The sequence below is a fragment of the Oncorhynchus keta genome, chromosome 16 (assembly GCF_023373465.1).
Source record: "Oncorhynchus keta strain PuntledgeMale-10-30-2019 chromosome 16, Oket_V2, whole genome shotgun sequence".
NCBI classification, from domain to species: domain Eukaryota; kingdom Metazoa; phylum Chordata; class Actinopteri; order Salmoniformes; family Salmonidae; genus Oncorhynchus; species Oncorhynchus keta.
The window spans coordinates 585,733-612,869 of NC_068436.1; the positions used below are offsets into that span (position 1 = coordinate 585,733).

The window sequence follows — 27,137 nt, forward strand, 5'->3', positions numbered from 1 at the left end:
AATGAATGCAAAGCTTAACTGCCCTGTTTTCGTCATTGGACCTGTGATAGCCTCAATAACCAGGTTTCCATCCAACCATTTCATGTGGATGAATTACCTGACACGTGAAAAAAGTCACGATGGGCTGATGGAAACAACAGGAAATGCCGGTACAATTTATAAATGTCGACAGAATTTGTTCATTCGACATGATGGGGTCTTTTTGGTATGTGAATGCAAGTGTAGCTAATATTTTTTTAGCTAAGATATTTTTGTTCTACCAGTTTTCATGACTACCTACGTTTCCATCCACAAAAAGATATGTGCATTTACCAGCAGTGGTGGGTTTCCATCAAACTGCCTCGTTGTGAATAGCCTGTTAAGGAAGTTGAGAATTCAAGCAGCTTTTCGCAGCTTTTTGTTAAAAATCGTGCAACAATTCAGCGCCCTGCTATTCATGCCAGGAATATAGTATATGCATATGATTAGTATGTGTGGATAGAAAACACTCAGACGTTTCTAAAACTGGTTAAATCACGGCTGTGACTATAACAGAACGCGCGTTTCATCGAAAAGTGCATGAAAATATGATCACTGAAAGTGAAAAAAAATATCCATCCGCGACTTCAAGGAATTGTTTGAAAGTGAACCGAATTAAAGTAGGCCGAGGTTGCAGTGCCTACAGCTTCCACACGTTGTCTAGAGTCTTGTCATTTGATTCGCAATTGATTCTTGGTCTAACCGAATCAGGGGAATTCCTTCCCTCCGGTCTCCGACCGGATGTTTTGATCGAGCTCTCTTCGGACATGTTTTGGACACGGACAGCTAATGAATTTACATCGCCTCCTGATGAATTTTATCGCTTATTAACGTGTACTAATACCTAAAGTTGCATTACAAAAGTATTTCGAAGTGTTTTGTGAAAGTTTATCGTCGACTTTTTGAATTTTAAAAAATGACGTTACGTTATGAAACGCTATATTTTTCCGTTTATATAGTATTCTTAGATCGATATCTAGGCTATATATGGACCGATTTAATCGAAAAAAGACCCTAAATTATGTTTATGGGACATCTAGGAGTGCCAAGAAAGAAGCTCGTCAAAGGTAATGAATGTTTTATATTTTATTTCAGCGTTTTTGGTTTGCGCCGGCTAACGCAAAATCTGTCGTGTTAGGTGACGTTGCAGTATTTTGAGGGTGCATGGTATCAGATAATAGCTTCTCATGCTTTCGCCGAAAAGCATTTTACAAATCTGACTTGGTGGATAGATTCACAACGAGTGTAGCTTTAATTCAGTATATTGTATGTACATTTTTATGAAAGTTTGAGGTTTATCAACCTCTATAGGTGGCGCTCTTTAACATTTCCACTGATTGTGGTTCCCACCTCGGTACCACGTCCTTAAGAAGCTATAGCAAGCTGTGTGTAATGACTTATATACTTTGTCCTATAACGTTTAATTGATCAAATAAAAAACATAATTTATTTGTTTTATTCTGTCAATGGTTTTGCCACAAAAAGCCTTGCGATAAATGTCAAATTTGCCCACCCTGGTCTTGGCACTTGCACTCACTGAATGAACACACTGAATGAACACTTATTTTAACTTAATATAATACATCAATAAAATCAATTTAGACTCAAATAAATAATGAAATATGTTCAATTTGGTTTAAATAATGCAAAAACAAAGTGTCAGACAAGAAAGTAAAAGTGCAATATGTGCCATGTAAGAAAGCTAACGTTTAAGTTCCTTGCTCAGAACATGAGAACATATGAAAGCTGGTGGTTCCTTTTAACAGGAGTCTTCAATATTCCTAGGTAGGAAGGGGCCTCCCGGGTGGCGCAGTGGTTAAGGGCGCTGTACTGCAGCGCCAGCTGTGCCACCAGAGACTCTGGGTTCGTGCCCAGGCTCTGTCTTAACCAGCCGCGACCGGGAGGTCCATGGGGCGATGCACAATTGCATAGCGCCTCCCCAACCCATCGTGCACCTGCGGCTCCTGTGGCGGGCCGTGCACGCTAACCAAGGTTGCCAGGTGCACAGTGTTTTCTCCGACACATTGGTGCGGCTGGCTTCCGGGTTGGATGCTGCTGGGTTGTGTATCGGAGGATGCATGACTTCCAACCTTCGTCTCTCCCGAGCCCGTACAGGAGTTGTAGCAATGAGACAAGATAGTAGCTATTGGATACCACGAAAAAGGGGGGTAAAATTCCCCCAAAAATGTAGGTTGTAGGAATTATAGGACTATTTCATATTGGATGTTCTTATAGGCACTTTAGTATTGCCAGTGTAACAGTATAGCTTCCGTTCCTCTCCTCGCTCCTACCTGGCATCAAACAAGGAAAACGTTGACAACAACCAACGTTCCCCATGCAGAGCAAGGGGCACAACTACTCCAAGTCTCAGAGCGAGTGACGTTTGAAACGCTATTAGCGCGCACCCCGCTAACTAGCTAGCCATTTCACATCACATCGTTACACAAGCCTAATCTCGGGAGTTGATAGGCTTGAATTCATTAACAGCAGAGCTGCTGGCAAAATGCACTAAAGTGCTGTTTGAATGAATGCTTATGAGCCTGCCGGTGCCCACCATCGCTCAGTCACTCTGCTCTATGAAATCATAGACTTAATTATAACATAATAACACACAGAAATACAAGCCTTTGGTCATTAATATGGTCGAATCCGTGAAACTATCATCTCGAAAACAAAACATTTATTCTTTCAGTGAAATACGGAACTGTTCCGTATTTTATCTTAATGAGTGGCATCCATCAGTCTAAATATTCCTGTTACATTGCTCAACCTTCAATGAGTTCACAATGAGCCAGGCTGCCCAAACTGTTGCATAGACTCTGCGTGCAATGAACGCAAGAGAAGTGACACAATTTCACGTGGTTAATATATTGCCTGCTAACCTGGATTTCTTTTAGCTAAATATGCAGGTTTAAAAATATGTACTTCTGTGTATTGATTTTAAGAAAGGCATTGATGTTTATGGTTAGATACAAATGCGCACTGCACCGATTTATATGCAACGCAGGACATGCTAGATAAAGTAGTAATATCCTCAACCATGTGTAGTTATAACTAGTGATTATGATTGATTAAGTTTAATGCTAGCTAGCAACTTACCTTGGCTTTTTACCGCATTCGTGTAACAGGCGGGCTCTTCGTGAGGCAGGTGGTTAGAGCGTTGGACTAGTAACCGGAAGGTTGCAAGATTGAATCCCTAAGCTGACAAGGTAAAAATCTGTCGTTCTGCCCCTGAACAGGCAGGTAACCCACTGTTCCTAGGCCGTCATTGAAGTTACACCACCGCACTGTAATGTCACGCTAGCTATTGCTAGCAGGTGATTTATTGGTAATTAAATACTTCTTTATTGAAATATTAAGTGAATGTTTATTTTGTTACTACCTTAAAAGGTTTTATATAAAAAGGGTTGTACTTGTGTTCTGTATTTATAGATTTATTTCACTTCAGATTGAGGGCTTGTATCATTACTGTTGCTCCTATCTAAAATATATATTGTGTCCTACTTAACCAGTGAACATGTGGCTGTGACCAGCCTGTCATCACTGTTTGTTTATTTTCTTACTACCTTAAAAGGTTTTATATAAAAAGGGTTGTACTTGTGTTCTGTATTTATGGATTTATTTCACTTCAGATTGAGGGCTTGTATATCTTTTACTGCAGTTATGTCTTACTGTATTTTTGTTATTTTCTAAACACAACGCATTTATACTATGCAATCACTTTGTGCATTCAGTCTGATAGAGATATTCTGAGAGCAGTGAGCATGTGGCTGTGACCGTACTGTCAATGCCTGTCATCACTGTTTGATATATTTTACGACAGATAAAAAGTCAATCTGAAGTGTGGGTGTCTGTGTCTTTCTTCTGTGTGGCTATATGAAGTTTGTTACGCTCAGTGTGTATCAGTGGCGGTCGGTGCCGTTTAAGATGAGGGAGGGCGATAAAAAATGGTTATGAGCATGGCCTTATTTCTATTACAGCACATTGGATGACATTCATATTCCATTCACCAGCTCATATATGCCATTTAGCAGACGCTTTTATCCAAAGCGACTTACAGTCATGTGTGCATAAATTCTACGTATGGGTGGTCCCGGGAATCGAACCCACTACCCTGGCGTTACAAGCGCCATGCTCTACCAACTGAGCTACAGAAGGACCCCAGCTCAATGTAACATTGATAGGTTTAGGCTACTACAATGATACTCAAATGTTCCCTATAACCATCATGAGTTTGATACAACCTAGCCTATGAATGAAAGTTTACAATGTGAAAGGTCGAGAGAAATTTGAATAATCAAGGTGACAGACATCAACACATTCAACACCGCCTCGCACACTCTTGCCTGCATCTAGCTGATCTAGGGTGTAACCATTAGTCCAACAGTTGCAAACAAGAGTTTCTATTGAACAAATTCAGCTATGTTTATCCACGTTTCGTTACGTTTGCTTCCGTTTAACAAAAATACATTTAACAGAATCGGAGGAGTGAATACAAAGCTGATCACACGCAGACACAGTTCACTTTCATAACCGCCACATACAAACAGCATGATCCCTTTGATCATTGGATAGTTATTTCTCACATCTACACGCTCACCTTTGCCCTTGGCTTCTGGACTTGAGGACACAACACATCAGCTGTCTGTGACCAGGTGAAAAAACCTTTCCAAGCCAAACCTTCATAGCATAACCACTAATTGCTACACACATCCTACATCGTTGTCACCATATTAGCTGACATCAAGTCAACATAGCTACTAAAATGAATGCCTTAGTAAACCCGCTACAATCATGCGGTACAGTGTACAGTTAGCAAGCAGTTACACCTGCGGGCCTCGTTGGCAATAAATTAATCCAACCAAAAGGTTACCTTAGCTTGGAAGAGTTCCAGTGTTGAATAGTCAGCTAGGTAACATAGCATCCTTCTCAGTTTGAACCGGACGTTTGAGTAGGCTAAACTAGCTAGCTGCATTTGCTAGCTAAGTAAGTAAAAGTGGAGGACGGAAACTAGCTGTCCTCCGGCTACACCATGGTGCTACCCTACAGAGTGCTGTTGAGGCTTCTGTAGACCTTCATTGCGAAATAGTGTGTTTTTAATAAATGATTTGGTATAGTTTTATCTAAAAAGGATACATTTTTTTATGTTTAACTCTTTACATTTTTCTCCCCTGAGGAGCCTTTACTGGTGTGTATAAATAATATGCCATTAATTAGACACTTTTATCCTAAGTGACTCACATCCATGCGTGCTTACATTGAATGGGTGGCGCCAGCAGGAATCAAACCCACTATCCTGGCATTGCAAGCACCATGCTCTACCAACTGAGCCCCAGCTGAGTCACACAGAACTCAACTGTTGCGAGTCCCTTCCCTGATAATCACCCAGCTTGAGTCCTGAAGAGTTAGCTATCAGAACTTCCATAGCTCATGCAGCATTCAAAGATTGATCTATATTTCATCCACATGTCGTTCAAGTGCATGGATCTGTGATACACCACTTTTGAAACTGGCATGTTTACAAAGGGTTACAAAAACCCAGAATGGACATCACACTCTTTGTATAAGAAGGTGTATAATGTCACTTTTTTTCTTATTTTGTCTTGTTATTCTCTTTTCACTTTGTTTTCCCTTCTTTTATTTCTCAATTCTGTCCTTTGTTTTGTCTTTTTTTAATGTAGTTGCTTTTTCAAATCAAGTCTGATTTTGGTTTGACCACATTCTAAGAGTGTCAGATGAGCATTTAAAATATTCTACTGTTATCAATTAACACAATTTACCCTAGAGATCTTCAGAAGAATGGCAGTTGATGCAATTAATGTAATTGATATCAATGACCGAAAATAAATAATCTTCTTTAATATCTGAATGAAATGAGTAGAACCACAATGGACAAGTATTTGTTTACACTACAGCAAACCTCAATTGACGTCAGACACATTTAATCTGAGATTATGGCGATGCCCAAAAAGCAACCAAGGCAAAAGAGCTCAATTGGGATGCATTGTCACGTCAACTGCTTGAGAGAATGTGTGTGCATTACTGGTGGGGAGCTTTGAAAACTTGTGAATGCCGAACTTGATTGTGATTGGTTACACCTCCCTTGTCTTTGCGAGGACTAGTTAACTTGGAACCGGGCTCAGAGTATTCACGCTTGGGTTTCTGAAGGCTTTTGCTTTATAATATGGTGGGATCTGGCTAAATGTGTGGTGAGTGAAGGCAGGGATATTATATAAGGGGAGAGTAGAGCTCAATTAACCCCATTCTCCCCTATAGATGATCACCTTTGTGCCTCCTCATTTATATGGATACATTCAGAGGAAGGCAATTGGGTAACATTTATTGCATGGGACACTTTTAAATGTGCCTTTAGAGGTCACGCAATTCAATACTCATCTTTAAAACAAAAACAATTTAGGTCAAAGTAGTTCATATTAACAAAGGAAATAGAATAAATAACAGTACAGATGGATAGCAATAAAAACTGTACCATAAAGGCACGGAATTAATTGGAGGAAAAACAAAAAGAAATGGAGGATCTTATTCCGGGACAATCAAGTATAATGTATTATAAAAAATAAAGTGAATTGGATGGAAAATAAATAAAATATCACCAAATTATTTTGGAATCTTCGACATAGAAATGCTACCAAAAATAATTTACAGAAACAAATGATCTATGATTCACTAAATGATATTTTGAAAGCGTAAGCAAAGTACTTCTCTTTTCAGTCTCCTCCATTTCCACTAACTGAAGTTAACTGTAAGGAATTTTATCATAATAATAGTTTAAAATTAACAGCTGTACAGAAAGACTTGTGTGAAGGCCAAATTGCAGAGTGGGAACTTCTTGATGCAATTACAGTCTTTAGACCAGGGAAAACTCCAGGGCTGAATGGCATACCAGTTGAGGTATATGAAACCTTTTTTCTATCTACTCAAAGATCCACTATTGGCATGTTTAACCACTCCTAAATGGTAAACTATCAGGTACGCAGCAAGAAGGTTTGATTTCACTATTACTGAAACAGGACCCAGGTAGTAAGTATAAAGATCCTGTTCATTTAAAAAAACTGGAGGCCCCTTAGAATGGTGTTGTGATTCAGAAATCCTAGCTAAATGCATAGCACATAGAATTAAAAAGGTGTTGTCGGATGTTAGTCATCCTGATCATCCCAGCTTTTTTACATGGATGATACATTGGAGATAATGTAAGACGATTCATTGAAACAATAGAACACTATGAAAAATCTAGGAAACCAAGTCTGGTAATCATAGAAGATTTTGAAAAGGCTTTTGATAAAGTTTGACTAGAATTTATATATACATGTCTGGACTATTTTAATTTTGGCGAATCTCCGGGGTAAAGTTATGTATAGTTACCCCAGGTGTAAAATAACAAATAATGTCTACTTCTCAAATTATTCAACTGTCAAGAGGAGTAAAACAAGGTTGTCCGCTGTCGGTGTATCTATGTATCATGGCCATCGAAAAGTTAGCTATTAAAATCAAACAATAAAATCAAGGGGCTAGAAATCCAGAGCTTAAAAACAAAGGTGTCATTCCACGCTAACAACTGAAATGTCCTATTTTATCTGCAATCTGGATCCCTGCACAGCCTCATAGAGGATCTGTCACGCCTTGGTCATTGTATTTTGTGTTTTCGTTATATATTTCGTTAGGCCAGGGTGTGACATGGGTTTATGTTATTGTATTTTCGTATTGGGGTTTGTAGTATTTGGGATCGCGGCTGATTAGGGGTGTTGTATAGGCTTGGCTGCCTGAGGCGGTTCTCAATCAGAGTCAGGTGATTCTCGTTGTCGCTGATTGGGAACCGTATTTAGGTAGCCTGAGTTTCGCTTTGTATTTCGTGGGTGATTGTTCCTGTCTCTGTGTAGTTTCACCAGATAGGCTGTAATAGGTTTCTCGTTCTGTTTGTTGTTTTGTATTTTGTATTGTTATTTCATGTGTCACTTTTTCTATTAAAGTCATGAGTAACCACTACGCTGCATTTCGGTCCGACTCTCTTTCTACAAACGAAGAACGCCGTTACAAGGATCTAGATAATTTTTCTAACATCTCTGGATTACAACTGAACTATGATAATTGTACCATTTTACGTATTGGATTGCTAAAAAATACAACTTTACCATGTAGTTTACCAATAAAATGGTCTGATGGTGAAGTGGACATACCCGGCATTCATATCCCTAAAGAAATAAAGGAACTTACTACAACAAATTTGAACTAAAAGTTGACAAAACAATATATTTCTACCAAGGTCTATTTGTGGAGAAATCACCATGAGTAATTATTTAGTCATATCCCAGTTGACCTATTTACTTATGTGTTCAGGGGGGCATTTAAAAAATATATACAGTACCAGTCAAAAGTTTGGACACACCTACTCATTCAAGGGTTTTTCTTCATTTTTTTACTATTTTCTACAATGTAGAATAATAGTGAAGACATCAAAACTATGAAATAACTCATATGGAATCATGTAGTAACATGTTAAACAAATCCAAATATATTTAAAGTAGCCACCCTTTGCCTTGATGACAGCTTTGCACATGTTTTGCATTCTCTCAACCAGCTTCATGAGGTAGTCACCTGGAATGCGTTTAAATTAACAGGTGTGCCTTGTTAACAGTTAATTTGTGGAATTTCTTTCCTTAATGAGTTTGAGCCAATCAGTTGTGTTGTGACATGGCAGGGATGGTATACAGAACATAGCCCTATTTGGGAAAAGACCAAGTCCATATTATGGCAAGAACATCTAAAATAAGCAAAGAGAAACAACAGTCCACCATTACTTTTAGACATAAATGTCACTCAACCCGGAAAGTTTCTTCAAGTGCAGTCGAAAAAAAGAAAAAGCGCTATGATGAAACTGGCTCTCATGAGGACCGCCATAGAAAAAGAAGACCCAGAGTTACCTCTGCTGCAGAGGCTAAGTTCATTAGAGTTACCAGCCTCAGAAATTGCAGCCCAAATAAATGCTTCACAGAGTTCAAGTAACAGACACATCTCAACATCAACTATTCAGAGGAGACTGCGCGAATCAGGCTTTCATGGTCGAATTGCTGCAAATTAACCACTACTAAAGGACACCAATAAGAAGAAGAGACTTGCTTGGGCCAATAAACACGAGACGCAGAGTAGGTGAATGGATGACCTCTGTATGTCTGGTTCCCACTGTGAAACATGGAGGTGGTGGTGTGGGGGTGCTTTGCTGGTGACACTGTCAGTGATTCATTTAGAATTCAAGGCACACTTAACCAGCGTGGCTACCACAGCATTCTGCAGCGATACGCCATCCCATCTGGTTTGCACGTAGTGGGAATATAATTTGTTTTTCAACAGGACAGTGATCCAACACACCTCCTTTCTGTGTAAGGGCTAATTGACCAAGAAGGAGAGTGATGGAGTGCTGCATCAGATGACCTGGCCTCCACAATCACCCGACCTCAACCCAATTGAGATGGTTTGGGATGAGTTTGACAGCAGAGTGAAGGAAAAGCAGCCAACAAGTGCTCAGCATATGTGTGAACTCCTTCAAGACATTTGTAAAAGCATTCCTCAAGAAGCTGGTTGAGAGAATGCCAAGAGTGTGCAAAGCTGTCATCAAGGCAAAGGGTGGTTGCTTTGAGGAATCTGAAATATATTTAGATTTTTTTTTGATTTTTCTACACTTTTTTGGTTACTATGATTCCATATGTGTTATTTCATAGTTTTAATATCTTCACTATTATTCTACAATGTAGAAAAAAGTAAAAATAAAACCCTTGAATGAGAAGGTGTGTCCAAACTTTAACTGGGACTGTATATTAAAGCATTAATTAAACCTCCCACTAGATTCATCAGTCATACAAAAGTTATACTTAAACCTTCACTAGTTCTCCAGTAGGTTAGTAAGAATGACTCACCCCTTTTTACCTTTATCCAGATTACAGATTATTTGAAAATGGAACCTTTTTCAAAATACCACCCTTTCTAAAAAAAAACAAGCCATGCACAGCCGGTTCTAATTCCAGTTTCATCCTCCAAAAAAGACTGAACAAATATTACAACAAATAATATTTTTAAATTCAAATAATGCTATATTTAAATAATGCAATATTTATATATATAAAAAAAACAAATTATCTTGTCAATTATATTATGAATAAGAAAGGTGGAGTTACAGTGGGGCAAAAAAGTATTTAGTCAGCCACCAATTGTGCAAGTTCTCCCACTTAAAAAGATGAGGCCTGTCATTGTCATCATAGGTACATTTCAAGATCTCTAGAGCAGTGATGTTTTGGGGCTGTTGCTGGGCAACACAGACTTTCAACTCCCTCCAAAGATTTTCTATGGGGTTGAGATCTGGAGACTGGGTAGGCCACTCCAGGACCTTGAAATGCTTCTTACGAAGCCACTCCTTCGTTGCCCGGGCGGTGTGTTTGGGATCATTGTCAGCCAGCCACGTTTCATCTTCAATGCCCTTGCTGATGGAAGGAGGTTTTTACTCAAAATCTCACGATACATGGCCCCATTCATTCTTTCCTTTACACGGATAAGTCATCCTGGTCCTTTTGCAGAAAAACAGCCCCAAAGCATGATGTTTCCACCCCCATGCTTCACAGTAGGTATGGTGTTCTTTGGATGCAACTCAGCATTCTTTGTCCTCCAAACACAACGAGTTGAGTTTTTACCAAAAAGTTATATTTTGGTTTCATCTGACCATATGACATTCTCCCAATCTTCTTCTGGATCATCCAAATGCTCTCTAGCAAACTTCAGACGGGCCTGGACATGTACTGGCTTAAGCAGGGGGACACGTCTGGCACTGCGGCGTAGTGTGTTACTGATGGTAGGCTTTGTTACTTTGGTCCCAGCTCTTTGCAGGTCATTCACTAGGTCCCCCCGTGTGGTTCTGGGATTTTTGCTCACCGTTCTTGTGATCATTTTGACCCCACGGGGTGAGATCTTGCGTGGAGCCCCAGATCGAGGGAGATTATCAGTGGTCTTGTATGTCTTCCATTTCCTAATAATTGCTCCCACAGTTGATTTCTTTAAACCAAGCTGCTTACCTATTGCAGATTCAGTCTTCCCAGCCTGGTGCAGGTCTACAATTTTGTTTCTGGTGTCCTTTGACAGCTCTTTGGTCTTGGCCATAGTGGAGTTTGGAGTGTGACTGTTTGAGGTTGTGGACAGGTGTCTTTTATACTGATAACAAGTTCATACAGGTGCCATTAATACAGGTAACGAGTGGAGGACAGAGGAGCCTCTTAAAGAAGAAGTTACAGGTCTGTGAGAGCCAGAAATCTTGCTTGTTTGTAGGTGACCAAATACTTATTTTCCACCATAATTTGCAAATACATTAATTAAAAATCCTACAATGTGTTTTTCAGTTTTTTTTTTGTGTGATTTTGTCTGTCATAGTTGAAGTGTACCTATGATGAAAATTACAGGCCTCTCATCTTTTTAAGTGGGAGAACTTGCACAATTGGTGGCTGACTAAATACTTTTTTGCCCCACATGTGCAGTTACAAACATATATGGAAATGTTTGCTCTATCCAAAATTACAACAAACTGATTGCAGCATTACCACAAAAATGTAGGTGGCAAGTGGAAGGGGAAGAAGGTAGGGAACTTGTTTGTTTACCCTTTATTAAAGACCAAAAATGGCAACAACAAAAAATGTAATAAATAAGAAAAAACATAAGTTTTACTTGAGGACCAAAATGTTGAACATGGCGCCATAGAGGTTGCAAAATAGTTTTTTTCTTTCTTTGATGTGCTGTTTCTGTGGCACACGGTTTATGAACTGATACGCAATACAACGATTGGTTCAAAAAATGTTGTTTTTCAATTTAAATTACTATTGAAAATTCTTGCCACAAACAGAAGGTTATGTAAATGAGTCATACAACCATCTCAGATCTGCAGATTTTGCTACTAAGAGACAGAATCATTAGATAATTTGATTAATCTGTTATTGCCCCTATGTAGCTTGTTTCCGGTCACAGGTACAGGAATGGCTGAAAAATCACAACATTTACCTTAAATTAACCATACAAATAGCACTGTTGGGAGATTTGGAAAACCATAGTCAATCAACAATATAATAATACTTTTATTAGAAATATTCATCTTTAACAATCTGTAAATACTATGTGATTAGACAGGTTCAGAATTTATGTGAAACAGCACAGTTGAAAAAGATATGGCACATGGAAATCATTAAAGGGCGGTTTACAGAGATGAGTGGATGGACTGAGAGTGGGGTGGATTTAAAAGCTAATTTTATACATTACATCTAGTCATAACTATTATGTCAAAATATCCAATTACTGTATTGTTGCTACTGTAAAAAAAAAAGTGCCATGTATGTAGAATGTACATGTAACAACAAAATAAAAATATTTTTAAACAATGTTTATGGGGGTTGATGGGCCCCCCCAAAATATAAATAAAACACTTAATTGACATGACTTGAAAATGACCATATGGAGCAGTATTAGTTCTGGGAGGAGACTCGGTCATCAGGTGACAGCCAACTGGTGGAACGGGACAGACCGCCCACAGCATCAGCTGAGCTTTGCTACCATTCAGATTCGATCAGTTACTGAGTCCCGGGGCTGTATTATGTAGGAGTGCTGATCTAGGATCAGTTTTGCCTTTTAGATCATAGTAATTATAAGACTATTATCGGCAGGAGGGACCTGATTTCTAGATCAGCACTCCTACTCTGAGATTCTTGATAGATATGGGCCCAGGTTCTTCTCTTCTCTCCTACAGTTCATTCGCTGACTGTTGTCTATTTCTCCCTGCTGTAGGTGATGTGTCTCCCATCAGCATGTCTCCTATCAGCCAGTCCCAGTTCATCCCACTGGGGGAGATCCTGTGTCTGGCTATCTCAGCCATGAACTCTGCTCGCAAGCCCGTCAACCAGGAGGCCCTGATGGAACACCTCGCCACATGCTTCCCAGGTACAGTAGCTACAGGATCAAATTTCTAGCATTTGCTCAATGACTGTGGGTATCTGCTAGTATCTGCAGTCAGTGGGAGAAATGCAAAACTAACCCAAGAACAATGTCTAAGGGCAACTTCTTCACCCTATACAGTTGGCCTATAATTACACCCCAAGACTGTGTTCATTAGGCACTAAAAGTTAAAGAAACAGACTGAAATAAGGAGGAACTACCTTGCCCTCTCCAATAAGAAACATTATTTTTCATTTTCCATTGTGAAACATTTTTAAACACTTCCAGTTGCGTGCCCTAATTAACACAACCCCTGTTACCCCCTAAACACACACACACGCACAATGTCCTTATGGTAATGTATGCATTCATGACCCATTGATGGTGGTATAGAGGCAGTTTGTTTAAGGCATTCAAAATCCCTGTCCCCTTCACTCATTCCAGGGTTCTGAAAACAGACCATAATACCACACTGCAGCAGCATGTTTTATATGCTGAACAAAAAAAATGTAAAAAAGGAATTTCGGATTGTTCTTATTTTCCTCAATTAAGTTGAAAAAATAGGATGATCGAGCAGCAGTAAGGGCTCTTCGATACTGCACGGTACTGTCTTTCCTGGCTAGTCGGAAGACTTCCAGTTTGGTGTGGCGCCATTTCCATTCCAATTTTCTGGAAGCTTGCTTCAGTGCTCGTGTATTTTCTATATACCAGGGAGCTAGTTTCTTATGAGAAATGTTTGTTGGCTTTTCATAGCCGATCATTGAGAGTATCTCTACCGCTCCTGCTGTCTCTAGAGAGTTGAAAACAGCAGGTCTGGGACAAGGTAGCACGTCCGGTGAACAAGTCAGGGTTCCATAGCCGTAGGCAGAACAGTTGAAACTGGAGCAGCAGCACAGCTAGGTGGACTGGGGACAGCAAGGAGTCATCATGCCAGGTAGTCCTGAGGCATGGTCCTAGGGTCCTAGGCCTAGAGAAAGCGTTAGAGAGCGCATACTTAAATTCACACAGGACACCGGATAAGACAGGTGAAATACTCCAGATATAACAGACTGACCCTATTCCCCCGACACATAAACTACTGCAGCATAAATACTGGAGGCTGAGACAGGAGGGGTCAGAAGACACTGTGGCCCCATCCAATGATACCCATGGACAGGGCCAAACATGCAGGATATAATCCCACCAACTTTACCAAAGCACAGCCCCCACACCATTAGAGGGATATCTTACCATCCTGAGACGGAGCCGAGTATAGCCCACAAAGATCTCCATCACGGCACAACCCAAGGGGGGGCGCCAACCCAGACAGAAAGACCACGTCAGCGACTCAACCCACTCAAGTGACGCACCCCTCCTAGGGACGGCATGGAAGAAGAGAAGCTTGAGGCATGGAAGTCTCAAAGCTTGAGACAGCTGTGGCATTGTGTTGTGTGACAAAACTGCACATTTTAGAGTGGCCTTTCATTGTCCCCAGCACAAGGTGCGTCTGTGTAATGATCATGCTGTTTAATCAGCTTCTTGATATGCCACACCTGTCAGGTGGATGGATTATCTTGGCAGAGGAGAAATGTTCACTAACAGGCACAGCCTATTGCACAGCCTATTGCGGACAGTCTGAGCACCGATGGAGGGATTGTGCCTTCCTGGTGTAACTCGGGCAGTTGTTTTTGCCATTCTGTACCGTTCCCGCATGTGTGAGGTTCGGATGTACCATGTTGTTATACGTGGTCTGCCACTGCGAGGATGATCAGCTGCCCGTCCTGTCTCCCTGTAGTGCTGACTTAGGTGTCTCACAGTACGGACATTGCAATTTATTGCCCTGGCCACATCTGCAGTCCTCATGCCTCCTTGCTGCATGCCTAAGGCACGTTCACGCAGATAAGCAGGGACCCTGGACATGTTTCTTTTAATGTTTTCCAGAGTCAGTAGAAAGGCCTCTTTAGTGTCCTAAGTTTTCATAACCGTGACCTTAATTGCCTACCGTCTGTAAGCTGTTAGGGTCTTAACGACCATTCCACAGGTGCATGTTCATTAATTGTTTATGGTTCATTGAACAAGCATGGGAAACAGTGTTTAAACCCTTTACAATGAAGATCTGTGAAGTTATTTGGATTTTTACAAATTATCTTTGAAAGACAGGGTCCTGAAAAGGGGACTTTTTTTTGCTGAGTTTATATCAACCATATTAATTTGTGGGGCATTTAGATCACAATTTATATTTTTATTTTACTAGGCAAGTCAATTAAGAACAAATTCTTATTTTCAATGACGGCTTAGGAACAGTGGGTTAACTGCCTTGTTCAGGGGCAGAATGACAGATTTGTGCCTTGTCAGCTTGGGGAATCGATCCTGCAACCTTTCGGGTTACTACTAGTCCAACGCTCTAATCACTAGGCTACGCTGCCGCCGCAAAATGTCAAAACTACAGTTGTTGCATGTGAAAACTAAAAGAATAAGTCAATCACATTTATTTATATTGCCCTTTTTATGTCAGCAGATTTCACAAAGTTCTTAAAAAGAAACCCAGCCTAAAACCCTAAACAAACAATTCAGATGTAGAAGAAAGGCAGCAACCTATGAAGAAACCTAGTGACGAACCAGGCTCTGAGGGGTGGCCAGGCTGTGCCGGATGGAGATTATAAGAGTACATGGCCATTAAGGCCAGATTGTTCTTCAAGATGTTCAAATGTTCATAGATGACCAGTATGGTAAAATAAGAAAGACATAGGACAAAGTGATCTTCTGTCAGAAGATGGGAATAAAAAGCAGGATCATCTTAGGAAAGCAAAGCAACTCTGACTCAATCTAGCTGTGGGTTTCAGGTAAATAGATACACGATTTACATTAGTAAAACTTTCAGTGTGAATGATTTGAGTTTGATTTGAGTTGAATGATGATGATGTAATGATTAGAAGGTTGTTGGCTATTATTTGGGTAGAGAAATATGACAGCTCTAGTGATGATAGCTGCACAGCTATTTCCAGGTCTTTCCAGAGATGTTTGATCGGGTTCATGTCCAGGCGCTGGATGGGCCACTCAAGGACATTCAGAGACTTGTCCCAAAGCCACTCCTGTGTTGTCTTGACTGTGTGCTTCAGATCGTTGTCCCCAGTCTGAGGTCCTGAGGTCCTGAGCGCTCTCGAGCAGGTTTTCATCAAGGTTCTCTCTCTACTTTGCTCTGTTCATCTTTCCCCCGATCCCGTCCCTGCCGCTGAAAATCATCCCAACAGCATGATGCTGCCACCGTCTGATGCCAGGTTTCCTCCAGGTGTGACGCTTTGCATTCAGGTCAAGGAGTTTCATCAGACCAGAGAATCTTGATTCTCATCGTCTGTGAGTCCTTTAGGTGCCTTTTGGAAAACTCCAAGCAGGCTGTCATGTGCCTTTTACTGGGGAGTGGCTTCCGTCTGGCCACTCTACCACAAAGGCCTGATTTGGTGGAGTGCTGCAGAGATGGTTGTCCTTCTGGAAGGTTCTCCCATCTTCACAGAGGAACACTGGAGCACTGTCAGAGTGACCATCGGGTTCTTGGTCACCTCCCTGACCAAGGCCCTTCTCCCCGATTGCTCAGTTTGGCTGGGCAGCCAGCTCTAGGACGAGTCTTGGTGGTTCCAAACTTCTTCCATTTAGGAATGATGGAGGCCACTGTGTTCTTGGGGACCTTCAATGATGCAGACATTTTTTGGGACACTTTCCCAGATCTGTTCCTCGGCACAATCCTGTTTCGTGGGGCTCTACGGATGATTCCTCATGGCTTGGTTTTTGCTCTGACATGCACTGTCAACTGTGGGACCTACACACATGAGGTGTGTGCCTTTCCAAATCATGTCCAATCAATTGCATTTACCACAGATGGACTCCAATCAAGTTCTAGAAACAAGGATGATCAATGGAAACAGGGTGCACATGAGCTCAATTTCAAGTCTCATAGCAAAGGGTCTGAATACTTATGTAAATGAGGTATGTTTCTTACATTGTACATTTGCAAAAATGTCAACCTGTTTTTGCTTTAATTATGGGATATATGTCGATTTATGATAAAATATTTAATACATTTTAGAAACGGGCTATAAAGTAAAAGAATGTGGAAAAAGTCGAGGGGTTTGAATACTTTCTGAATTAACTGTATGTAAGACCTACTGATAGCTAGCTTTAGGCTAAAAGTACATTTCCTGAAGAAAATGTGGTGTGTAGTGCTAGCTTGTTTTAACTTCTTATGGTTGCAGGGGCAGTATTGAGTAGCCTGGATGGGAGGTTCCCAGAGTAAACAGGCATATTTATAATTAGTATTGGATAGAAAACACTCTGAAGTTTTAAAACTGTTTGAATGATTTCTGTGAGTATAACAGGCACCTGAGAAGAAATCCAAACAGGAAGTGAGAAATCTGAGGTTTGTCGATTTTCAACCCAGGCCCTATTGAATTCACACTGGGATATGGATGAAGTTGCACTTCCTAGGGCTTCCACTAGATGTCAACCATATTTAGAAACTTGAATGAGGCTTCTACTGTGTTGTGGGGCTGAATAAGACCTGAATGAGTCAGGTTCCTGGCAGAGAGCCATTTCCTGGTCACGGGCATTTCACATGATATCTACCTGCGTTCCATGACTTCTCTAGACACAAAGGAATTCTCTGGTTGGAACTTTATTGAACATTTATGATAACAACACCCTAAAGATAGATTCTATACTCAGTTTGAAATGTTTCTTTGACCTGTAATATAACGTTTTGAAGTTTTTGTCCGAAGTTATGCTGGACCTGTGTGAGTGTTTGGATATGTGTACCTAACGCCCTAACAAAAGTAGCTACTTGGATATAAATAATGGACATTATCGAACAAATCAAGCATTTATTGTGGAACTAGGATTCCTGGGAGTGCATTCTGATGAAGATCATCAAAGGTGAGGGAATATTTACAATGTGATTTCTGGTTTCTGTTGACTCCAACATGGCGGATTGTTTTATTTATTTTCTGAGTGCCTTCTCAAATTATTGCATGGTTTGCTTTTTCTGTAAAGTTTTTTTAAAAATCTGACACAGCGGTTGCATTAAGGAGAGGTATATCTATAATTCCATGTGTATAACTTGTATTATCATCTACATTTATGATGAGTATTTCTGTTGAATCGATGTGGCTGTGCAAAATCACTGGATGTTTTTGGAACTAGTGCACCAATGTAAACTCTGATTTTTTTTATATAAATATGAACTTTATCAAACATGCATGTATTGTGTAACATGAAGTCCTATGAGTGTCATCTGATGAAGATCATCAAAGGTTAGTGATTAATTTTATCTCTATTTGTGCTTTTTGTGACGCCTCTCTTTAGCTGGAAAAATGGCTGTGTTTTTCTGTGGCTTGGTGGTGACCTAACATAATCGTTTGTGGTGCTTTCGCTGTAAAGCCTATTTGAAATCGGACACTGTGGTGGGATTAACAACAAGATTACCTTAAAATGGTATGAAATACATGTGTGTTTGAGGAATTTGAATTATGAGATTTCTGTGGTTTTGAATTTGGTGCCCTGCACTTTCACTGGCTGTTGTCATATCGATCCCGCTAACGGGATTGCAGCCATAAGAAGTTTAAAGTATGTATGGTTTTGAAATATGTTATAGTAGTGGTAGTGTCTGCAGTAGTAATGACGGTGACTGATTATAGTTGGAAAAAGTAGGTAGATGAAATATAGAATAGCCTGAATATATGAATGTTGGTTTGGTTTATCTAGCTCGAACGGTTCAAGAGTTATTGTTGGTGAATTATTTTATTGAAATGTATGCAAATTTATATATTTGTACATTTTATTTAACTAGGAAAGTCAGATATTAAGAACAAATACTTATTTACAATGACGGCCTACACCGGCCAAACCCTAACCCAGACAACTCTGGGCCAATTGTGCGCCGGCCTATGGGACTCCCAATCAGGGCCGGTTGTGATACAGCCTGAAATTTAACCAGGGTCTGTAGTGATGCCTCTAGCACTGAACATTGGGTTTGTGTCTCTAGCTTGAACGGTTCAAGAGTTACCCAACAACAATAATTGTATTATATGCTATTGTATTCTCCTTCAAGTAGTTATAATTTATAGTGGAGCCCATTTCTAGACCAGAGTTAGTGAGAACCAGAGCTAGCTAGCTATGCCCAGGACCAGAGCTGGGGTCAGAGGAAGTGCAGACCAGACTGGTAGTTGTGGTCAGTAGGTCTGTAGTTGTGGTCAATAGTTGTGTTGCAGGATCATTGGGCCCTACAGTATAGATGTGGTCAGTACTTGTGGTCTATATGTGGTCAGCAGTTGTGTGGTTGTGGTCAGCAGTTGTGTGGTTCAGTTGTTTTGTGATCAGTGGTTGTGGTCAGTAGTTTTGATCAGTAGTTTGGTAAGTAGCTGTATATTCAGTAGTCGTGTGGTTGTGGTCAGTAGTTTTGTAGTTGTGTTCATTAGTTGTGTGGTCAGAAGTTCTGGTCAGTAGTTGTGTGGTTTTGGTCATTAGTTTAGGTCAGTAGTTGTGGGGTTGTGGTCAGTAGTTTTGGTCAGTGGTTTAGTAAGTAGTTGTTTATTCAGTAGTTGTGTGGTTGTGCCAGTGGTTGTGGTTCAGTAATTGTGTGGTTGTGGTCATTAATTTAGGTCAGTGGTTGTGGTTTGGTAAGAAGTTTTGCGGTTGTGGTCAGTAGTTTTTTGGTTGTGGTCAGTAGTTGTGTGGTTCAGTAGTTGTGTGGTCAGGAGTTATAGTCTGTAGTTGTGTTGTGGTAAGTAGTTGTGTGGTTGTGGTCAGTAGTTTTGGTCAGCAGTTTTGGTCAGTAGTTTTGGTCAGCAGTTTTGGTCAGTAGTTGTCTAGTTGTGGTCAATAGTTGTGTGGTCAGTAGTTGTGGTCTGTAGTTGTGGTGTACTGTAGTTGTGTGGTTGTGGTCAGCAGTTGAGTCAGTAGTTGGTGTTGTGGTCTATAGTTGTGGATAGAGGTGGTGTGTTGTGGTCAGAAGTTTTGGTAAATAGTTGTGTGATTCATTAGTTGTGGTCAGTAGTTATGGTCAGTGGTTGTGGTCAGTCGTTTTGTGGTTGTGGTCATTAGTTGTTTGGTTCAGTAGTTTTGTGGTCAGTGGTTGTGGCCAGTAGTTGTGTAGTCAGTAGTTTTGTAGTTGTGGTGAGTCGTTGTGTGGTTTTAGTCATTAGTTTAGGTCAGTAGTTGTGGGGTTGTGGCCTGTAGTTATGGTCAGTGGTTGTGTATTCAGTAGTTGTGTGGTTGTGGTCAGTAGTTTTGTGGTTGTGGTCAGTATTTGTGTGGTCAGGACTCCTGAACACACAAATACTGACCACAACCACACAACTACTGACCACAACTACTGACAAAAACTATTGACCACAACCACACAACTACTGACCACACATCTACTGAACCACAATCACACAACTACAGACCACAACACAACTACAGAACAACCATACGAACAGACAACGTCGAATAGTAACATTGATTTTTAGGAAGAATGCTACAAAACAAAGCCCAGAGAAGTTCTGGAGTTGGAAAACGTGAGCAATGTGAACATGATGGTTTTTGGTCTGTAGTTGTGTTGGGGTCAGTAGTTGTGCAGTTCTGGTCAGTAGTTATTTGGTTCAGTGGTTGTGGTCAGTAGTTATTTGGTTCAGTAGTTGAGGTCAGGAGTTATGGTCTGTAGTTGTGTTGTGGTCAGTAGTTGTGGGCATTAGTTGTGGTAATTAGTTGTGTTAATTAGTTGTGTGGTTGTGATCAGTAGTTATTGTCCGTGGTTGTGGTCAGTGGTTGTGGTCAGTGGTTTTGTGGTTGTGGTCAGTATTTGTGTGGTCAGTAGTTGTGTGATTCAGTAGTTGTGTGGTCAGTAGTTGAGAGCAGTGGTTGTGGGCATTAGTCGTGGTCTGTAGCTGTGTTGTTATGGTTGTGGGTAGTTACTGCACTCAGACCCACAAAACAAATTACTGCACTCTGACCCACAAAACGTATTTGCTAGATTCATGATAGTGTTAGACAAAGCAAGGAAAGTGAACTCTAAAATGCTATGTATTGTTATTGGAATTTGCAGCTGTTGTTGGTAAGCAATGAATCTGCTAGCTTTTGACATTACTTACTGTATCTATAAAGAGAGAGAGCTGTAACCTATCTATTGATTGGTAGAAGCTATTCCTTATCCGCTTTCAGATTTGAATAGCAGGGAAGTAGACAAAGAAGTCTTACCCTCTAACTTGTCTAAGTTGTTTTCCAAGTGGTCAAAGTAGAGGATGTGTTTCAAAGTTACATTGTTGCATTTACAGTGAATGGAATGTTTGAAGTGATGATGTCACAATGGGGCCTTTAGAATTATGAGGAAATGCCATGAAAGTGGTTGGAGGACTTAAAGTATAAAATATATCAAGAAGTTGTAGGTCAGCACACTGGTCCTGAACAGTCTACTCATTTTAAAGTTTGAACGGCATTTCTAGCTTAAACTGTGTAAGAGGTAGTAGCGACCTAAATAATAATAATAAAAAGTCAGAAGTATGACAAAGATTTAAAGTTGGGACTTTTGCTTTGCAAGTCCCACCTAAAAATACTTTACTCTTAAAATGTAAGTTCTAGAACTCTGGTTTTGAACTGCTGAATGTAAAACTTGTCTTTCCCCCGTCTGTGTTTCTCTCAGGTGTTCCAACACCGAGCTCGGAGATTCTGCGACACACCCTAAACATGCTGGTGCGAGAGAGGAAAATCTACCCAACACCTGAGGGCTACTTCATTGTTACTCCCCAGACCTACTTTATCACCCCCAACCTCATCCGATCCAACAGCAAGTGGTACCACCTGGACGACTGGCAGCAGCAACAGCAACAGCAGTGTACCTCCCCACAGTCGGGCACCATCACGCCCTCCACCCCGGGCTGCGTGAGGGAGAGGCCCAACCAGAAGAACCACGGGGACTCCTACAACACGTACCGCGATGATACGCCCATCCCTCAAGCCCCCACTTACCAGAGGAAGTCTCCCAAGGAGCCTCGGGGAGACCCCCCCTCCTACCCTCAGCCCCCTCCGGCTCCCGTTCAGATACCGACGTCACAGTTGCAAGATCCTTTGACGGACAAGAGCAAGAGTAATGCCCCCTTCCCCTACAAGACCGACACACTGACCAAAAAAAAGGAGGGTGGTGGCAGCAGCAGTGCCGAGAAGCAGTCAAAGAAGTTTGGGCTGAAGCTGTTCAGGTTGAGCTTCAAGAAGGACAAGCTGAGACAGCTGGCCACGTTCTCGGCCCAGTTCCCTCCCGAGGAATGGCCCCTCCGCGATGAAGATGCGCCTGCCATCACCATCCCCCGCACTGTGGAGATGGAGATCATCCGGCGGATCAACCCGGACCTGACGGTGGAGAATGTGGCACGCCACACGGCCGTGATGAAGAGACTGGAGGAGGAGCGTGCCCAGAGGAGAAAAGCAGGCAGCTCGGCTGAGCACAGTGCACGCAGCCGGAGGAGTCGTGGTCATCGTCGGGTGCCGCACGGCAAGTCCCGTTCACACAGCAAGACGCGCGCCTCCCGGGGCGACCCTTCCGATAGTTCCAACCTGGACATGGCCATGGTAGACAGGGATTACAGCCGCTTCTTCAGCCACTCGCTGGTGCGCTCCCCGCGTGAGGCCATGTACACCTTGGAGCGCAAAAGAAGTGGTGGGACTTACGTAGTCCACAGCAACCCCAACATCACAGAGTCCCACTTCCCCATCACCCCGGAGTGGGACGTGTCTGGGGAGTTGGCGAAAAGGAGGACAGAGATGCCTTTCCCCGAGCCCTCGCGCGGGACGTCCAGCGGGAGAGTGCACCGAAGCCACAGTCACACTCAAGAAGGAAGGAAGTCACGTGACGAGCTGACCGACCAGGCTAAGGAAAGGTCCCGCTCCATGGATAACGCTTTGAGCCCTCTGGACGGAATGGGCCCCTCCTCTTTGGGGATGTCAGAGGACTATGAGCGTAGTCCCGATGAACGAAGTCGTTACTACACAGACGATGGGACTTTGCGGGCCTCCCAGAAGTCACCCCACTATTCAAGGATCATGTTCTCGGCTGCTAAGTTCAATTCTGAAATGTGTGTGCCTGATGTGGGGAAGGGGAGCCTGGGGAAGGGGAGCCTGGGGAAGGGGAGCCTGGGGAAGGGGAGCCTGGGGAAGGGGAGCCTGGGGAAGGGGAGCCTAGGGAAGGGGAGCTTGGACGAGTCTAGGATCCGAAGCCCACTGGAAAGGAATAAGAGCAGAGACAGCTTGCCGGCCTACAGTGATCTGAAGGGACTCTCGCCCAAGTCCTCGGCGGACGACTACTTCCAGTGCAATACGTCAAACGAAACAATCCTTACCGCCCCTTCACCTCTGTCAAAAGCAGACCACGACACGTTAACCTTGTCTGAGGGAATCCGGAAGGGCACTCCAGCCGATCGCCACACCCCTCACCTTACCTCTCCCCTCACGATGGAATACAAAGAGGACTCTTTGGCAAAGGGGCAAAACGGCTCAAACCGATCAACACCAAGCCAGACCCCAGAGCCCATGACTAACGGACGTTTGACACAACACCAACACAACGTAGACCCTGGAGGGGGAGGCGGTGGTGGCGTGGCAGACAAGAGGAAGGAGATCTTCAGCAAGGACACTTTGTTCAAGCCTCCACACAACACATTGACTGCAGGCTACGTGGAGGGCACCTACACCAAGTCGGGCACCCTGCGAAAGACCCCACACATCAAATCAGCCGAGGTCCTTGACAATCTAGAGGCCCAGCAGCCTTCGAATTCAGCAGCTTCCCCCGCTTCCGCCCTGGTCCCCCAGGGCTCCGAGCCAGTGGTCCCGTCAGCCTCCGAGGCCGCCTTTGACTACTACAATGTGTCAGATGATGACGAGGAGGTGATGGCGGAGGACACCGCGCGGAAGGAGTTAGTGGTGGCAGAGGGCAAAGGGCACGGGGAGGGTGGGGGTGGAGTTGGAACCATGCAGTGGCTTCTGGAGCGGGAGAAGGAGCATAATCTGCAGCGCAAGTTTGAGACTAACCTCACGCTGCTCAGCCCCAAGGAGACAGAAAACAGTAGCAGCCAGAAGTCAGCGCATTCAGCACGTCTGGATAGCATGGACAGCAGCAGCGTGACTGTAGACAGTGGATTCAACTCCCCAAGGTAAGCTGAACCTAGTCTGTCCACTACAGCAACCAGAGGGTTATGACCAAAGAATACATATAGAAAGTGGATATAATCACAATCTGTAAAATGTAAACACAACTGGAGACAACTTTTGGAGGTATGTTTTGTACACTCCACTACGTATATGTGGCGACAGTACAAAATGTCACCTTTTATCTGAGGGTATGCAATTTATGTAACTAGTCCCTCCATTTGAAGGTGTCATTTGGACAAATTCATTTATGTTCAATTTAGTCAAAAGTTTAGTATTTGGTCCCATATTCCTAGCATGCAATGACTACATTAAGCTTGCAACTCTACAAACGTATTGGACGCATTTGCAGTTTGTTGATCTCAAATCCAAAATGCTGGAGGATAGAGACAAATTAAAAGTTTTAGCATCACTGTCCAAATAAATACGTATGTTTTTGGCACAACATTGTTACGGTATCTTACAATTTTTATTTATTTAACCTTTAAGGCAAGTCAGTTAAAAACAAATTCATATTTACCTTGATGGCCTTTTGCCTATCTAGCAAAACAGTGTAGGAACAGTTGCTAACTAACTGTAAAGAACTCGCTAACTGTGGGGGAAAACATTTCACTTACTTAGTTAGCCAGGTAGTGTACCTCTATTTTCTAGCAAACGTAATGTTGCCTCCCAAAGGGATAAGGTGGCTCCACTAAGGTTTTATTTGGATGTTTGTGATGTGTCCGCTTTCCAAGTGTATTAGCATTAGTAGAACAGACCCATTCTAAGCAATGTACACAGTAGTAGCATGCCAGTGGCTTGGCCATCCTATCCATGCATCATGTTACCACACACACTTGCTCAGAGCAGCTGTCTTTAGAATGGTATTAAAGTGATACTTCGAGATGTTTCCAATGAGGTCCTTTATCTACTTCCCTGGAGTCAGATGAACTCGTGGATACCATGTTTATGTCTGTAAGTCCAGTATGAAGTAAGCTAACTAGCGTTAGCATAATGACTGGAGGTCTATACGTATCTCGCTAGCACACAGAGACACGTAAAAATTATGATTTTCTTTGTCACTGGCAAGACATGTCAGCTTTTTTTAGCTATTTGTAAAAATGTCAAAAAACAATTGGTATATTGTGTGTAGACACAATATACCAATTGTTTTTCAACATTTTTACAAATAACAAAAAAATTATAAAAGCTGACATGTCTTGAGTCAAGTATTCAACCCCTTTGGTATACATTTACATTTAAGTCATTTAGCAGACGCTCTTATCCAGAGCGACTTACAAATTATCTGTAAGATCCCTGAATTTCAAACACAGATTCAACCAGAAAGACCAGGGAGGGCACCTGGTAGATGGGTAAATAAAATAAGACATTGAATATCCCTTACATTTTGGATGGTTTATCAATACACCCAGTCACTACAAAGATACAGGTGACCTGTATCTTTGAGAGGAAGGAAGGAAACCCCTCAGGTATTTCATCATGAGGCCAATGGTGACTTTAAAACAGTTCAAGTTTAATGGCTGTGATAAGAGAAACTGACGATGGAACAACAATATTGTAGTTACTCCACAACACTAACCTAATTGACAGAGTCAAAAGAAGGAAGCCTGTACAGAATAAAAAAATATTCCAATATATGCATCCACTGTTTGGAATAAGTCACTAAAGTTATATTGCAAACAATGTGGCAAAGCAATTACATTTTTGTCCTGAATACAAAGTGTTATGTTTGGAGTTCCACTCTCCATATTTTCAAGCATAGTGGTGGCATCATGTTATGGGTATGCTTGTAATTGTTAAGGACTGGGGAGTTTTTCTGGATAAAAAAGAAACGGAATGCCACTAATCACATTCAAAATCCTAGAGAAAAACCTGGCTCAGTCTGCTTTCCACCAGACACTGGGAGATTAATTCACCTTTCAGGAGGACAATAACCTAAAATACAAGGCCAAATTTCCACTGGAGTTTCTTACCAAGAAGACAGTGAATGTTCCTGAGTGGCCGAGTTACAGTTTTGACTTAGATCTGCTTGAGAATCTATGGCAAGAGCTAAAAATGGTTGAATAGTAATGATCAATTTGACAGAGCCTGAAGAATTTTGAAAGTAATTAGTGGCCAAATGCTGCGCAATCCAGGTATTCAAAGTTTGTAGAGACTAACCCAGAATGACTCACAACTGTAATTGCTGCCAAAGGTGATTCTAACATGTATGTTACTGTTGTATCTTTAATGAATCTTTTACAAATGTCAGAATTTTTCTTTCACTTTGACATTTGAGTATTTGGTATAGATCGTTGACAAAAAAGGACAATTAAATCCATTTTAATCCCACTTTGTAACACAACAAAATGTGGACAAAGTCAAGGGGTGTTAATACTTTATGATAGCACTGTACAGTGGGGCAAAAAAGTATTTAGTCAGCCACCAATTGTGCAAGTTCTCCCACTTAAAAATATGAGAGAGGCCTGTAATTAAATCTAGAAAATCACATTGTAGGATTTTTAATGAATTTATTTGCAAATTATGGTGGAAAATAACTATTTGGTCAATAACAAAAGTCTATCTCAATACTTTGTTATATACCCTTTGTTGGCAATGACAGAGGTCAAATGTTTTCTGTAAGTCTTCACAAGGTTTTCACACACTGTTGCTGGTATTTTGGCCCATTCCTCCATGCAGATCTCCTCTAGAGCAGTGATGTTTGGTGTCTGTTGCTGGGCAACATGGACTTTCAACTCCCTCCAAAGATTTTCTATGGGGTTGAGATCTGGAGACTGGCTAGGCCACTCCAGGACCTTGAAATGCTTCTTACGAAGCCACTCCTTAATTGCCCGGGCGATGTGTTTGGGATCATTGTCATGCTGAAAGACCCAGCCACGTTTCATCTTCAATGCCCTTGCTGATGGAAGAAGGTTTTCATTCAAAATCTCACGATACATGATACATAAGACATTTTGCCACAACTTTGGAAGTATTCTTGGGGTCATTGTCCATTTGGAAGACCC

The 27,137-nt window shown here is 41.7% G+C and overlaps 1 protein-coding gene across 1 annotated transcript in view; it reads left to right on the forward strand.

Annotated features, from left to right (window-relative positions):
* The window catches only part of LOC118395313 (storkhead-box protein 2-like), a 47,137-nt gene that overhangs the window by 8,568 nt on the left and 11,432 nt on the right, over positions 1 to 27,137 (forward strand). The window contains exons 2-4 of the mRNA XM_035789026.2: positions 12,844 to 12,996; positions 21,638 to 23,076; positions 23,161 to 24,137. Coding sequence (XP_035644919.1) covers positions 12,844 to 12,996; positions 21,638 to 23,076; positions 23,161 to 24,137 — 2,569 coding nt within the window. The remainder of the gene's footprint in view (positions 1 to 12,843; positions 12,997 to 21,637; positions 23,077 to 23,160; positions 24,138 to 27,137) is intronic.